Here is a 17451-nt window from a genome sequence, read left to right as displayed (position 1 = left end):
TAGCCGTATGATGAGTGGTGGTAGCACGGAAGCTACTTGGAGTGGCTTAGGAAGCCGTAAGCTGAATGGTGGCAGTACGGACTGCTTGGAGCGGCTTAGTTAGCCGTAAGGTGAAGTATAAGCTGGATGGTAGCAAATACCTATGGAGCTCAGTGGGAAGGCTCACTTAGTTAGACTAGGAAACTAGTTGCACTGGCAATTTGCAAGTGGGACAGGAGGTCCCTTTATACCATCTGCTGGATGCTGACTGGCCAGATCCAGAGGGAGAGCTGCTCCATTGGTGGAGACAACATCACATGTTCAGGACCAAGATGGCTGCGCCCATCTGCACTGGGAGTGCGGCAGGAGTGCTCGTGTATGACAGCCCAGCTGAGGGAGATGGAGTGCAGGTGCCGGTGGGGAGCGGAGAAGACAGCGGCGACACGGGAGCAGATGCAGAGACAGCAGCAAACAGCCAGGGAGTCAGAACACCGTGGGACAGCACCTGGACAGGTAAGCAGCTATGTCTGATGCAGAGGTTTCTGTGGCAGCTTGTGACAGTACCCCCTTCTTCATGAGTGGCCACCGGACACTATCTTGGTTTGTGAGGAAACTTCATGTGAAATGCTTTGACTAGGCGAGAAGCATAAACCTCTGAAGAGTTCATCCAAATTCTTTCCTCTGGACCATAACCTTTCCAATCAATGAGGTATTGGAGACGGTTATAACGGTAACGAGAGTCCAGTATGCTTTCAACCTCAAATTCCTCTCCTCGTTGGGTTTTATACTTGAGGCTTTGGGAAGAGCCTTCTGGAATTTGTTTAGAACTAGTGGCTTCAGGAGAGAGATATGGAAGGAATTAGGTATAGAAAAAAAGTATTTTCCCTCCAGCACACTGCAGTAAAATCAACAAAAATACTTGAATCCTACATGATAATAGAAATTCAGAGGTATTAGTTACATACATTTGCAAATATATGAATAAGCACTGGGCCAACATCAAGGCTCCTCTATACCAGCATCCCTAGCATTATGGGGTTCACGTCCGAGACGCAGGGAACCCCAAAAGAATCCAGCCAAGGACTATCCCCAAGGCATCACACGAAAAATGGAAAAAAGGTGAAAGTGAAGTGTAAAGTATAGTTGTGTAAAGATAAATCAATAAGTGTTAATGGTAAAGGGTTAAAATTACATAAATAATAGACAAACAAATAGAAAGGTGATAAAAAAATATCTATGTGAATTAAGTGGTGATGCCCTGAAAAAAGGCCCAGCCAGAGCAACTTCGGGGGCCCCACGCCCAAACGCTCACCCCAAAATAATTGTTGTTTCCTAATAGTAGCACCCACTCTGGGTCATATAATTACAAATTAATGTACTGCATAATAACAGTACATGTATAAGCTGAGAGCAGACTCACCTAGAAGGTACCCCAGAAACCTCCTTATGGCACTATTCAGACCAACACATCCTCCCAATGCTGGCTCCTTTCATGCCTCACAAAACTGCAAACAAAAAGTATGGTGGTCACTCACATCAACTTAATGACATTGCACAGGTGCTTGTAAAGGGCGGGGTTTACACTGAGCTACAGAAAAAAAGGGATTTTTCCCTCCAGCACACTGCAGCAAAATCAACAAAAATACTTGAATCCTACATGATAATAGAAATTCAGAGGTATTGGTTTACATGCATTTGCAAATATATGAATAAGCGCTGGGCCAACGTCAAGGCTCCTCTATACCAGCGTCCCTAACATTATGGGTTTCACGTCCTAAATGCAGGGAACCCCAAAAGAATCCAGCCAAGGACTATCCCCAGGGCATCACACAAGTATTTTTGTTGATTTTGCTGCAGTGCTGGAGGGAAAATCCCTTTTTTTTCTGTAGCTCACCCTGTACACAAGCACCTGTGCAATGTCATTAAGTTGATGTGAGCGACCACCATACTTTTTGTTTGCAGGAATTAGGTATACTAAGGAAAGTAATTTGAATTGGTAGGCAACGGGGTTAAGCACTTGGCATTATAGGAAATGTGCCGATGAAGCATGGAGCCAACTTCATGGAAGGAACTCAAAGTCTGAGATTACGAGTGGAGAGCCAGACCATATCTCCAGTTTGAAGATTTGGGCCCACTTGTCTCTGCAAATATTTTGTATCGAGCCGAGGCTTGGGTCATAGCAGAATAGACTTTCTTCCAGATGTCAGAGAACTTCTGGAGAGATAACTTGGCCACCGGCACATCCAAGACTGGGAGCAGAGTGAATTCTGGAACTCGTAGATGATGACCAAAGACCGTGAGGAAAGGAGTTGACTTAGTGGTGGTATGGTAGTGATTGTTGTGGGCAAACTCAGCCCAAGGAAGAAGTTCAATCCAGTCATCTTGAGAGGAGGAAATGAAGGTGCGAAGGAACTGCTCTAGATCCTGGTTAACCCTCTCGGTTTGCCTGTTGGTTTAAGGATGGTATGCAGTGGAAAACTTCAGCTCCACCCATAGGGCCGAACAAAGTGACCTTCAGAACTTTGCCATGAACTGCACCCACCTATCCAAAATGATTTCTTGGGGTAGGCCATGTAATCTAAAGATCTCCTTAATGAAAGTTTGAGCGAGTAACGGTGCAGATGGTAATCCGGTTAGGGGCATGAAATGGGTCATTTTGGAAAATCTGTCCACTATAACCCAAATGGTATTATGACCTCGAGATGGAGGAAGATCAGAGATGAAGTCCATTGACAAGTGGGTCCATGGTGTTAACGGAATAGCTAGTGGTTGGAGCTGTCTGAGTGGAGCCTGTTGGGGTACCTTGTGCTGGGCACACTTGACACATGACGATACATAAGACCTTACATCCCCTTTCATTGAGGGCCACCAATAGGACTGCTGGATGCATTCAAGAGTCTTGTCCATTCCCAAGTGACCAGAGAACTGAGAAGCATGAGCCCACTGTAGTAACTTCTTGCGGAGATGAGGAGCAACAAATGTTTTCCCAACAGGTGGATTCGGGGTCACATTAGTAGTGAAAAAAGTAGTTGGGTCCAAGATCGGATAAGATTGTTATGTGGGAGACTCAAGACCACCCTCCATGGAACGGGAAAGAGCGTCAGACTTGCTATTTTGGGATCCAGGATGATAGGAGAGCTTAAAGTTGAATCTTGAAAAGAGCATTGCCCATCTAGCTTGTTGAGGATTCAGACAATTTGCAGATTTCAGATATAACAGATTTTTATGATTGGTGTAGATGGTGATTGGATATTGAGCCCCCTCTAAGAGGTAACGCCACCCCTCAAGTGCCAATTTTATAGCAAGCAGTTCTTGGTCACCTATAGCATTGTTCCTCTCTGCGGGCAAGAATTTTCAGGGAAAAAACCACAGGGATGAAGCTTTTCATCTTCAAATTGTTGAGACAGGGATGGCACCAACACCATCTACCTCCAGAATGAATGATCAAGCTAAATCTGGTTGTTTCAAGATTGGAGTGGAGATGAATGCTTGTTTGAGGAGTTGAAATGTGGAAGTAGCTTTGACAGGCCATTTGGTTGGGTCTGCAGTCTTGCAGGTGAGGGCTGAGATGGGTGCTAACAATGTTGAAAAACCCTTCACAAACTTGCGGTAATAGTTGGCGAAGCCTAAGAACTGCTGTATGGCTTTCAGAGTTGTCGGGAGAGACCAATCAAGGACGGCTTGGAGTTTAGCAGGATCCATTTGAAGATCAGTTCCAGAGATGATGTATTCCAGAAATGGTATGCTTGATACTTCAAAAAGACACTTCTCCAGATTGAAGAAGAGTTGGTTGGAGCCTAACCTAGAAAGGACATCTTTAACTTCATTCCAATGGCTCTCTAGATCCTGAGAGAAAATAAAGATATCGTCCAAGTAGACAACCACACTCTTGTACAGAAGATCTCAGAAAATTTTGTTGATGAAGAATTGAAAAACAGCTGGGGCATTGCAGAGGACGAAGGACATAACGAGATACTCGTAATGCCCATCCCTGGTGTTGAAGGCTGTTTACCATTCGTCTCCAGGGTGAATATGAATTAAATTGTAAGGCCTCTCTTAAGTCGAGTTTGGTGAAAACTGTGGCTCCTTTGACCCTGTCGAACAATTCAGTTATGAGGGGAAGAGGATAGCAATTTTTAATGGTTATGTCATTGAGACCTCGGTAGTCAATGCATGGGCACAACCCACCATCTTTCTTTTTGACGAAGAAAAATCCTGCCATGGCTGGAGACATGGAAGGTCGAATGAAACCTTTACTCAAATTTTCCTCAATGTACTCTGACATGGCTTGAGTCTCTGGAAGAGATAGAGGATATGTTCAACCTCTGGGAGGGTTCTTCCCTGGGATCAGGTCTATAACACAATCCCAGTTATGATGGGGAGGTAAGACATCAGCGTTCTGTTTACTGACAGACCTGCCGGAAGCTGTAGATCAGAGGATCGACCAGGTACAACCTGATGGAGGCAATTCTTGAAACAATCAGAACTCCAGGAGATGATCTGCATAGTTGACCAGTCAATTTGGGGAGGATGTCTCTGTAGCCAGGGTAGTCCAAGAACTAGAGAGTGAGAGGCTTTGGGAATCACTAGGAAGGACTACTCCTCAGAATGGAGAACCCCGATGGTAAGTTTAAGTGGTTTGGTGCGATGAGCAATGGTACCACTGGTGATGCGACTACCATCGAAGGTGGTTAGAGTGATGACTCGAGGTAAAGCTTCAACGGGAATCCGATGTTCTCGGATAAAGTCCATAGTCACGAAATTCTCTGCAGATCCGGAATTCAAAAGAGCTAGAGTTGCTCTAGAACCTCGTGGAAGCTTCAACTGAGCCCAGATGGTGGAATCTGACTTCCTAGATGATTCAACGGCAACTCCTAACTTAACCTCTCTGTCATAAGTTAGGAGGGGGCATTTCCCAGATGAATGGGACAGGATCTAACTAAATGTTGGGACGATCCACAATACATATAAAGATTCTCTTTCTGCCTTTTCTGCTGTTCCTCGGTCGACAAGCAGTTGACCTGCATGGGTTCTTCGCCCACGGGAGAAGTTACATGAGTAACCGGACGTGGTCTACCGTGATCAATTTGGCTTCTTTCCAGAGCACGCTCTCTATGACGGAAGTCCACTTTGTTGCAAAGAGAGATCACATCACCCAGCTTGGGTGGAAGATCACAGGAGGCCAGATCATCTTTGAGTCTTTCTGAGAGACAACTCCAGAAGGCAGCAGTGAGAGCATCCTCATTCCAGTTGAACTCAGATGCAAGGGTTCAGAATTGGATGACATATTCCCCGACAGTCTTGCTACCCTGACGGAGAGGTAGAATATCAGTTGAGGCAGAAGTGGTTCTTCCTGGCTCATCGAAAATTCTGCAAAATGTGGCAACAAATTCAGGATAGTTGGAGAGTAAAGGATCCGATTTTTCCCAGAGGGGTGAGGCCCAATCCAGTGCTTGACCAGAGAGCAGAGAGATAATGTAGGCCACTTGGGTTCTGGCTGTCGGGAAGTTGGCAGGTTGAAGCTCGAAATTAATTTCACATTGGTTCAGAAACTCTCTGCATAACTTGGGGTTGCCATCGAACTTGCTTGGAGGTGCTAGCTGAACACTAGCAGAAGGTGAGTATGTTTGGAGATTGTAGATGTGGGTATTGCTGTGATGTTATTGGGTGATTATCAAGCGTGTCTGTGTTGTCACCATGAGGTCTGTGTTGAGTATGTTTGGAAACTGTAGATGTGTGTTATGCTGTGATGTTATTGGGTGATTATCAAGAGTGTCTGTGATGTCACCATGAGATATGTGATGAGTATGTTTGGAGACTGTAGATGTGGATAATGCTGTGATGTTATTGGGTGAGAATCAGGAGTGTATGTGATGTCACCATGACGTCTATGATGAGTATGTTTTGAGACTGTAGATGTGTGTTATGCTGTGATGTTATCGAGTGAGTATCAGGAGTGTCTGGAATGTCACCATGAGGTCTGTGATGAGTATGTTTGGAGATTGTAGATGTGTGTTATGCTGTGATGTTATTGGGTGAGTATCAGGACTGTCTGGAATGTCACCATGACGTCTGTGATGAGTATGTTTGGAAACTGTAGATGTGTGTTATGCTGTGATGTTATTGGGTGATTATCAGGAGTGTATGTGATGTCACCATGACGTCTGTGATGAGTATGTTTTGAGACTGTAGATGTGTGTTATGCTGTGATGTTATTGGGGGATTATCTGGAGTGTCTATGATGTCACCATGAGGTCTGTGATGAGTATGTTTGGAGACTGTGGATGTATGTTATGCTTTGATATTATTAGGTGATTATCAGGAGTGTCTATGATGTCACCATGAGGTCTGTGATGAGTATATTTGGAGACTTTAGATGTGTGTTATGCTGTGATGTTATTGCGTGATTATCAGGAGTGTATAAAAATGTCATCATGAGGTCTGTGATGAGTGTGAGGTTCTGATTTTGTTGTGGACCCGGGGTGGTGATAGGAGCAGACACAGAAGCAGACTTAAATGAAAAAGTGGAGTTTTTAATAAGTGGCTTAGAAGACATGGGAATGGCAAATTAAAAAAGTCCAGGTATAGCACTAAAGTGCACTGGATAACTGTAGTGGGGGTTAATGGAAGAATGTCCAGATAGTGACAGGCAGGAATAGTCCAGTATACAAGTATGGAGAGCTATAACAGAATGCAGGTATGAAGAGCTGTAACTGAATGCAGACATGGTGAGCTGTAACAGAATGCAGGTATGATGAGCTGTAACAAATGCAGGCATAGGTAGTGAAGTCCAGCTGGGAGTGAAGGGAGGCAAGGTGCAGGGAAACAGTAGGTTCAGGAACTCAGGCAGGTGAGAAGGTATATGAAGGGTAAGTCCAGCAGGTCGGAGCAGGCAAGGTTCAGGCTAGTAGCATTTACAAGCAGGCAGGTAAGACACAGGTACTCTCTCTCAGCTGCAGCTGAGAAATACGTTGCACTGGCAAGGGAAGGAAGGCTCTGGACCTTCCTAAATACTCAGTGCCGCTCTGTGACTGGCTGGAATGAGCACATGACCCACCAGGATTGGACAGCTGGAATTACATGGCTGCAGGCAAGATAGTGGCGCCCATGCCAATGGAATGGAAACACCGCCAGACCTCACCAGGCCTAGTGACAATGTGCCCGCACAGAACCACGCGCAGCCAATGCCCCTTGCCAAACACGAGCACCGCTGCCAGAGACCCCGTGCCATAACGACCTCACAGGTAATACCCGGTGACTACCATGCCGAGAAACCCTGGCCGTGACAATGAGTATGTTTGGAGACTGTAGATGTGGATAATGCTGTGATGTTATTGGGTGAGTATCAGGAATGTCTGGAATGTCACCATGAGGTCTGTGATGAGTATGTTTGGAGACTGTGGATGTATGTTATGCTTTGATATTATTAGGTGATTATCAGGAGTGTCTATGATGTCACCATGAGGTCTGTGATGAGTATATTTGGAGACTGTAGATGTGTGTTATGCTGTGATGTTATAGCGTGATTATCAGGAGTGTCTGTGATGTCACCATGAGGTCTGTGATGACTATATTTGGAGACTTTAGATGTGTGTTATCCTGTGATGTTATAGCGTGATTATCAGGAGTGTCTGTGATGTCACCATGAGGTCTGTGATGAGTATGTTTGGAGACTGTAGATGTGGATAATGCTGTGATATTATTGGGTGATCAGGAGTGTCTATGATGTCACCATGAGGTCTGTGATGAGTATGTTTGGAGACTGTAGATGTGTGTTATACTGTGATGATGTTATTGGGTGATTATCAGGAGTGTCTGTGATGTCACCATGAGGTATGTAATGAGTATGTTTTGAGACTGTGTGTTATGCTGGAACTTTCTGGAAATGACATCACTAACACTGGTGGGAGGGTCAGAGGTCTAAAAATGGTTATTACAGGCCAATGTCATTATTGCTACTTACTTTTTATCTGTGTGAGAGAATAGCCATAATGCTTTTATGAGAACCAAATATTACTTTCAATAGACAGTTTTTCCCACACTAGAAGGGCCCTGAGAAGTGAAAACTCTAATGCTGGTGATGAGATTTCATACAACAGAATGAAAGGTTCTTTGTTCATCTGGATAATAATCTTGTCGTATGTCTTCCTTGCAGGAAAGTCTGGTGTCTCGACTCAGTCTGAGGAACCCTCAGATTCACAGAACGATGCAGGTAACAATTGTCATTATTGTTCCTTCACTCTTAGAATAGCTGTGATACCAGGTACACAATCTAGTACAGAATCACTATAAAATGCACTTACATTGAATTATGGCCAATAATAGTGACCTTTAGATGTATATAATCTACACTTATAATAAAGTTGCAATGGTTGTGTCTGGAGAAATGTACAATTGGGACCAGTGTCAGAATGGGGCATGGACACAGGAAAATGCAATCATAGAGGCCCACTAAGGGGTGTGGCTAGTTGCTGGAAGGGGTGTGCCCATAATTATAGTATCTTATACCGGTTATGCATTTGCACAACCCTGCACCATTTGGAACAAAACCAAAGCAAGGTGGTCCAGTTGGATCCTGGCCAGGTTTTAAGGTGCTAAGGGTCCCGGTCAGACTACCTGTTGGTGTACGCTGGGCAGAACTTTGACCCGGAGAGCCTGTTCTGAACCTTCCTTGGATGAAAACTTCACAGAGTGGTAACATTGGATCCCAGAACACATACTAGGGGGTTGAGGTTCTGGTCGGACCTCCGGTTGGTGTACACTGGGCAGAACTTTGACCCAGGAAGCCTGTGTCTGGGCCTTTCACTGGATGGATTTGGATGAAGACTTCACAGACAGGTGGCAATTAGTCTGGGATGCCTAACTTAATAACTTGAAGACTAAACCCAGGCAATGCCGAGTACATCAGCTAGTAGAGTATAAATAAAAGAATGTATCTTTCAAATTAGGTCAATTTTACATTTTTCATTAACCCCCATCATGCTAGCAGAACATATCTACATCTTCATCACAGTTTCCCCATGTTCTGCCCTTATAAAGGTTAAAGGGGAGCCTTTAAAGTGTACCAGGTTGGCTAACACTGTCCTAGTGGATGATCCAGAGGCGGATGTAGACCTCATAGGGTCCTAAGCAAGATATCTGTTCCAGGCCCCACTCCCTCAACTGCATACAATTTTACACACACACGGCCCCCATTGCCACACAAACACACTGCCCCCATAGCAGCACACACACAGGATCCCCATAGCCGCACACAAATACAGCCACCCATAGCCACACACACACACAAGATCCCCATAGCCTCACACACACTCAATGCCCGCATAGCCTCACACACACACAGCCCCCATAGCCTCACACACATACTGCCCCCATAGCAGCACACACAAGACCCCCATAGCTGCACACACACAAGACCCCCCATAGCCACACAAACATACAGCCACCCATAGTCACACACAAAAGGCCCCCATAGCCTCACACACACACTGCCCCCATTGCCGCACAAACACACTCTGCCCCCATAGCCTCATATACACACACTGCCCCCATAGCCTCACACACACACTGCCCCCATTGCCGCACAAACACACTCTGCCCCCATAGCCTCATATACACACACTGCCCCCATAGCCTCACACACACACTGCCCCCATTGCCGCACAAACACACTCTGCCCCCATAGCCTCATATACACACACTGCCCCCATAGCCTCACACACACACTGCCCCCATTGCCGCACAAACACACTCTGCCCCCATAGCCTCATATACACACACTGCCCCCATAGCCTCATACACACACTGCCCCCATTGCCGCACAAACACACTCTGCCCCCATAGCCTCATATACACACACTGCCCCCATAGCCTCACACACACACTGCCCCCATTGCCGCACAAACACACTCTGCCCCCATAGCCTCATATACACACACTGCCCCCATAGCCTCACACACACACTGCCCCAATTGCCTCACAAACACACTGCCCCCATAGCAGCACACACACAAGACCCCCATAGCTGCAAACACAAAAGACCCCCATAGCCGCACACACATACAGCCACCCATAGTCACACACACAAGGTCCCCATAGCCTCACACACACTCACTACACCCATAGCCTCATATACACACACTGCCCCCCATAGCCTCACACACTCACTGCCACATAGACTCACACACACTGGCCCCATAGCCTCACACACACACACACACACACACACACACACACATTGCCCGCATAGCCTCATACACACACTGCCCCCATAGCCTCACACACACACAGCCCCCATAGCCTCACACACACACTGCCCCCATAGCCTCACAAACACACTCTGCCCCATAGCCTCATATACACACACTGCCCCCATGTCCTCACACACACACTGTCCCCAAAGACGCACATACACACTGCCCATATCCACATACACACACACTGCCCCCATAGCCACATACACACACACTGCCCCCATAGCCTCACACACACACAGCCCCCATAGCCTCACACACATACTGCCCCCATTGCCGCACAAACACACTCTGCCCCCATAGCCTCATATACACACACTGCCCCCATAGCCTCACACACACACACTGCCCCCATAGCCACATACACACACACACTGCCCCCATAGCCACATACACACACACAGCGTAACCTCCAGCATCATCAGTATGACAGATAAGTGTATAACACACACAGAATAACCTCCAGCATCATCAGTATGACAGATAAGTGTATAACACACACAGCGTAACCTCCAGCATCATCAGTATGACAGATAAGTGTATAACACACACAGCGTAACCTCCAGCATCATCAGTATGACAGATAAGTGTATAACACACACAGCGTAACCTCCAGCATCATCAGTATGACAGATAAGTGTATAACACACAGCGTAACCTCCAGCATCATCAGTATGACAGATAAGTGTATAACACACAGCGTAACCTCCAGCATCATCAGTATGACAGATAAGTGTATAACACACAGAATAACCTCCAGCATCATCAGTATGACAGATAAGTGTATAACACACAGAATAACCTCCAGCATCATCAGTATGACAGATAAGTGTATAACACACAGCGTAACCTCCAGCATCATCAGTATGACAGATAAGTGTATAACACACACAGCGTAACCTCCAGCATCATCAGTATGACAGATAAGTGTATAACACACACAGCGTAACCTCCAGCATCATCAGTATGACAGATAAGTGTATAACACACAGCGTAACCTCCAGCATCATCAGTATGACAGATAAGTGTATAACACACACAGCGTAACCTCCAGCATCATCAGTATGACAGATAAGTGTATAACACACAGAATAACCTCCAGCATCATCAGTATGACAGATAAGTGTATAACACACAGCGTAACCTCCAGCATCATCAGTATGACAGATAAGTGTATAACACACACAGCGTAACCTCCAGCATCATCAGTATGACAGATAAGTGTATAACACACACAGCGTAACCTCCAGCATCATCAGTATGACAGATAAGTGTATAACACACAGCGTAACCTCCAGCATCATCAGTATGACAGATAAGTGTATAACACACACAGCGTAACCTCCAGCATCATCAGTATGACAGATAAGTGTATAACACACAGCGTAACCTCCAGCATCATCAGTATGACAGATAAGTGTATAACACACACAGCGTAACCTCCAGCATCATCAGTATGACAGATAAGTGTATAACACACACAGAATAACCTCCAGCATCATCAGTATGACAGATAAGTGTATAACACACACAGCGTAACCTCCAGCATCATCAGTATGACAGATAAGTGTATAACACACACAGCGTAACCTCCAGCATCATCAGTATGACAGATAAGTGTATAACACACACAGCGTAACCTCCAGCATCATCAGTATGACAGATAAGTGTATAACACACAGCGTAACCTCCAGCATCATCAGTATGACAGATAAGTGTATAACACACAGCGTAACCTCCAGCATCATCAGTATGACAGATAAGTGTATAACACACACAGAATAACCTCCAGCATCATCAGTATGACAGATAAGTGTATAACACACACAGCGTAACCTCCAGCATCATCAGTATGACAGATAAGTGTATAACACACACAGCGTAACCTCCAGCATCATCAGTATGACAGATAAGTGTATAACACACACAGCGTAACCTCCAGCATCATCAGTATGACAGATAAGTGTATAACACACAGCGTAACCTCCAGCATCATCAGTATGACAGATAAGTGTATAACACACAGCGTAACCTCCAGCATCATCAGTATGACAGATAAGTGTATAACACACACAGCGTAACCTCCAGCATCATCAGTATGACAGATAAGTGTATAACACACAGCGTAACCTCCAGCATCATCAGTATGACAGATAAGTGTATAACACACAGCGTAACCTCCAGCATCATCAGTATGACAGATAAGTGTATAACACACAGCGTAACCTCCAGCATCATCAGTATGACAGATAAGTGTATAACACACAGCGTAACCTCCAGCATCATCAGTATGACAGATAAGTGTATAACACACACAGCGTAACCTCCAGCATCATCAGTATGACAGATAAGTGTATAACACACACAGTGTAACCTCCAGCATCATCAGTATGACAGATAAGTGTATAACACACACAGTGTAACCTCCAGCATCATCAGTATGACAGATAAGTGTATAACACACACAGTGTAACCTCCAGCATCATCAGTATGACAGATAAGTGTATAACACACAGCGTAACCTCCAGCATCATCAGTATGACAGATAAGTGTATAACACACAGTATAACCTCCAGCATCATCAGTATGACAGATAAGTGTATAACACACACAGTGTAACCTCCAGCATCATCAGTATGACAGATAAGTGTATAACACACAGCGTAACCTCCAGCATCATCAGTATGACAGATAAGTGTATAACACACAGCGTAACCTCCAGCATCATCAGTATGACAGATAAGTGTATAACACACAGCGTAACCTCCAGCATCATCAGTATGACAGATAAGTGTATAACACACAGCGTAACCTCCAGCATCATCAGTATGACAGATAAGTGTATAACACACAGCGTAACCTCCAGCATCATCAGTATGACAGATAAGTGTATAACACACAGCGTAACCTCCAGCATCATCAGTATGACAGATAAGTGTATAACACACAGCGTAACCTCCAGCATCATCAGTATGACAGATAAGTGTATAACACACAGCGTAACCTCCAGCATCATCAGTATGACAGATAAGTGTATAACACACAGCGTAACCTCCAGCATCATCAGTATGACAGATAAGTGTATAACACACAGCGTAACCTCCAGCATCATCAGTATGACAGATAAGTGTATAACACACACAGCGTAACCTCCAGCATCATCAGTATGACAGATAAGTGTATAACACACACAGCGTAACCTCCAGCATCATCAGTATGACAGATAAGTGTATAACACACAGCGTAACCTCCAGCATCATCAGTATGACAGATAAGTGTATAACACACAGCGTAACCTCCAGCATCATCAGTATGACAGATAAGTGTATAACACACAGCGTAGGTCATTACGTTACCCTGAGTGTTACATCTGTTACAGCCCCAGAATAGTTTCATCCAATCAGACCCTTAGGGTTACACGTTCTTAGTATCCTATGTGCACCATATACCCATACATGCCTACCCTCCCGGTTTTCGCGGGAGGCTCCCGATTTTTCGGGTAACCCCCCGCACCCCCGGAAGGGTAGGCATTTCTCCCGCATTCTGCCCACTTCCTAGTGAAGTGGGCAGAATTAGGAGAATACTCGCGGCAATCGCGGGTCTCCGTGAAGGGGGCGGGGCTCTAGCTGTGATTCTGCATGAATCACAGCATTTGGCCCCGCCCCCTATGTAAATTGTGCCCAATCGCGGCAATTTTACCGCGATGGGGCGTGGCTTAATGACGCAAATCGTCAAGCCCCGCCCCCGTCACCCCCCTGCTGCATCTCTTACCCGGGCTTCTCCCGGGAAGAGAATGTTAAAGGTAGGCAACCCTGCATATACCTAAGATAATTGATTAATAACTACAACGTTAAACAAGCAGATATTTCATATAAAGACCATTTATCCTGTCTGTACAGTACATTTACAACAAGGCACCTATGTAACATCATCCTCTAATGGGCAAATGGTTTAAATTAAGGCTTCTTTGCTCTAGGCGCACATCCACTACCCGATTAAACAGAGCGATTGAACTATAATGACATCGTCGACGTTCTGTCATTTGTTAATCGGGCACAAATCGGGCAGCTTAATGTCAAAAACTTCCAGCGATGCGCAACTCCCACTGGTCGTTATTTACATCTATCATCGCCGGAACATACTGCTCAATCTGCGGATAGCGACAGATCGGCCATGTTAGTGGATGAGCCTCTATAGACACTAGACCTGAGGACGTACAATCTTACTTACCCCACGTTACCCCTTCTCTCCTCCTATCTGTACACCTAGGTCTGATCATTGGGATTGTTTTCGGATGTGTATTTGGAGCAGCTTTCCTCATTACCCTGGGAATGTACCTAGTGCAGAGGTAAGTAACTAAGAGAAAAGATGTTTCCCAGAGCAACCAAATGTTTCCTTTCATATTCTAAACGCTGCTAGAAAACGTAAAGTTACTTTCTAATAAGGATCTCTGAGTATAATCATTGTACAGCAGCTGTCAGTGTTCTCATATATATCCCACGATACACGGTATGTACAATCCATGCTGTATACTAACCCTAACCCGAATATACCAGAACCAACCCTGACTGTGACCCTAACCCGAATATACCAGAACCAACCCTGACTGTGACCCTAACCCCTAATATTCCTGCATCAGACCTGACTGTGACCCTAACCCGAATATACCAGAACCAACCCTGACTGTGACCCTAACCCGAATATACCAGAACCAACCCTGACTGTGACCCTAACCCCTAATATTCCTGCATCAGACCTGACTGTGACCCTAACCCGAATATACCAGAACCAACCCTGACTGTGACCCTAACCCGAATATACCAGAACCAACCCTGACTGTGACCCTAACCCCTAATATTCCTGCATCAGACCTGACTGTGACCCTAACCCGAATATACCAGAACCAACCCTGACTGTGACCCTAACCCGAATATACCAGAACCAACCCTGACTGTGACCCTAACCCCTAATATTCCTGCATCAGACCTGACTGTGACCCTAACCCGAATATACCAGAACCAACCCTGACTGTGACCCTAACCCGAATATACCAGAACCAACCCTGACTGTGACCCTAACCCCTAATATTCCTGCATCAGACCTGACTGTGACCCTAACCCGAATATACCAGAACCAACCCTGACTGTGACCCTAACCCGAATATACCAGAACCAACCCTGACTGTGACCCTAACCCCTAATATTCCTGCATCAGACCTGACTGTGACCCTAACCCGAATATACCAGAACCAACCCTGACTGTGACCCTAACCCGAATATACCAGAACCAACCCTGACTGTGACCCTAACCCCTAATATTCCTGCATCAGACCTGACTGTGACCCTAACCCGAATATACCAGAACCAACCCTGACTGTGACCCTAACCCGAATATACCAGAACCAACCCTAACTGTGACCCTAACCCGAATATACCAGAACCAACCCTGACTGTGACCCTAACCCCTAATATTCCTGCATCAGTCCTGACTGTGACCCTAACCCGAATATACCAGAACCAACCCTGACAGTGACCCTAACCCCTAATATTCCTGCATCAGTCCTGACTGTGACCCTAACCCCTAATATTCCTGCATCAGTCCTCTAACCCTAACCCCTAATATTCCTGCATCAGTCCTGATTGTGACCCTAACCCCTAATATTCCTGCATCAGACCTGACTGTGACCCTAACCCAAATATACCAGAACCAACCCTGACTGTGACCCTAACCCGAATATACCAGAACCAACCCTGACTGTGACCCTAACCCCTAATATTCCTGCATCAGACCTGACTGTGACCCTAACCCGAATATACCAGAACCAACCCTGACTGTGACCCTAACCCGAATATACCAGAACCAACCCTGACTGTGACCCTAACCCGAATATACCAGAACCAACCCTGACTGTGACCCTAACCCCTAATATTCCTGCATCAGTCCTGACTGTGACCCTAACCCGAATATACCAGAACCAACCCTGACAGTGACCCTAACCCCTAATATTCCTGCATCAGTCCTGACTGTGACCCTAACCCCTAATATTCCTGCATCAGTCCTCTGACCCTAACCCCTAATATTCCTGCATCAGTCCTGACTGTGACCCTAACCCCTAATATTCCTGCATCAGACCTGACTGTGACCCTAACCCGAATATACCAGAACCAACCCTGACTGTGACCCTAACCCGAATATACCAGAACCAACCCTGACTGTGACCCTAACCCCTAATATTCCTGCATCAGACCTGACTGTGACCCTAACCCGAATATACCAGAACCAACCCTGACTGTGACCCTAACCCGAATATACCAGAACCAACCCTGACTGTGACCCTAACCCGAATATACCAGAACCAACCCTGACTGTGACCCTAACCCCTAATATTCCTGCATCAGTCCTGACTGTGACCCTAACCCGAATATACCAGAACCAACCCTGACAGTGACCCTAACCCCTAATATTCCTGCATCAGTCCTGACTGTGACCCTAACCCCTAATATTACTGCATCAGTCCTCTGACCCTAACCCCTAATATTCCTGCATCAGTCCTGACTGTGACCCTAACCCCTAATATTCCTGCATCACTCCTGACTGTGACCCTAACCCCTAATATTCCTGCATCAGTCCTGACTGTGACCCTAACCCCTAATATTCCTGCATCACTCCTGACTGTGACCCTAACCCCTAATATTCCTGCATCAGACCTGACTGTGACCCTAACCCCTAATATTCCTGCATCACTCCTGACTGTGACCCTAACCCCTAATATTCCTGCATCACTCCTGACTGTGACCCTAACCCCTAATATTCCTGCATCAGTCCTGACTGTGACCCTAACCCCTAATATTCCTGCATCAGACCTGACTGTGACCCTAACCCCTAATATTCCTGCATCAGTCCTAACTGTGACCCTAACCCCTAATATTCCTGCATCAGACCTTACTGTGACCCTAACCCCTAATGTTCCTGCATCAGAGCTGACTGTGACCCTAACCCTTAATTTTCCTGCATCAGTCCTGACTGTGACCCTAACCCCTAATATTCCTGCATCAGTCCTGACTGTGACCCTAACCCTTAATTTTCCTGCATCAGACCTGACTGTGACCCTAACCCGAATATACCAGAACCAACCCTGACTGTGACCCTAACCCCTAATATTCCTGCATCAGACCTGACTGTGACCCTAACCCGAATATACCAGATCCAACCCCGACTG

General features: G+C 45.8%; 1 protein-coding gene across 1 annotated transcript in view; it reads left to right on the top strand.

Moving 5' to 3' along the window:
- LOC148439555 (inter-alpha-trypsin inhibitor-like) overlaps positions 1-17451 on the top strand; it is a 130249-nt gene that overhangs the window by 70643 nt on the left and 42155 nt on the right. The window contains exons 5-6 of the mRNA XM_088464594.1: positions 8135-8191; positions 14502-14580. Of these exons, the coding sequence (XP_088320720.1) occupies positions 8135-8191; positions 14502-14580 (136 nt within the window). The remainder of the gene's footprint in view (positions 1-8134; positions 8192-14501; positions 14581-17451) is intronic.

Source organism: Taudactylus pleione, unplaced genomic scaffold (assembly GCF_031769625.1).
Source record: "Taudactylus pleione unplaced genomic scaffold, aTauple2 ptg001711l, whole genome shotgun sequence".
In the NCBI taxonomy this organism is placed as follows: Eukaryota; Metazoa; Chordata; class Amphibia; order Anura; family Myobatrachidae; genus Taudactylus; species Taudactylus pleione.
This window is presented reverse-complemented; position numbering and strand designations above follow the sequence as displayed.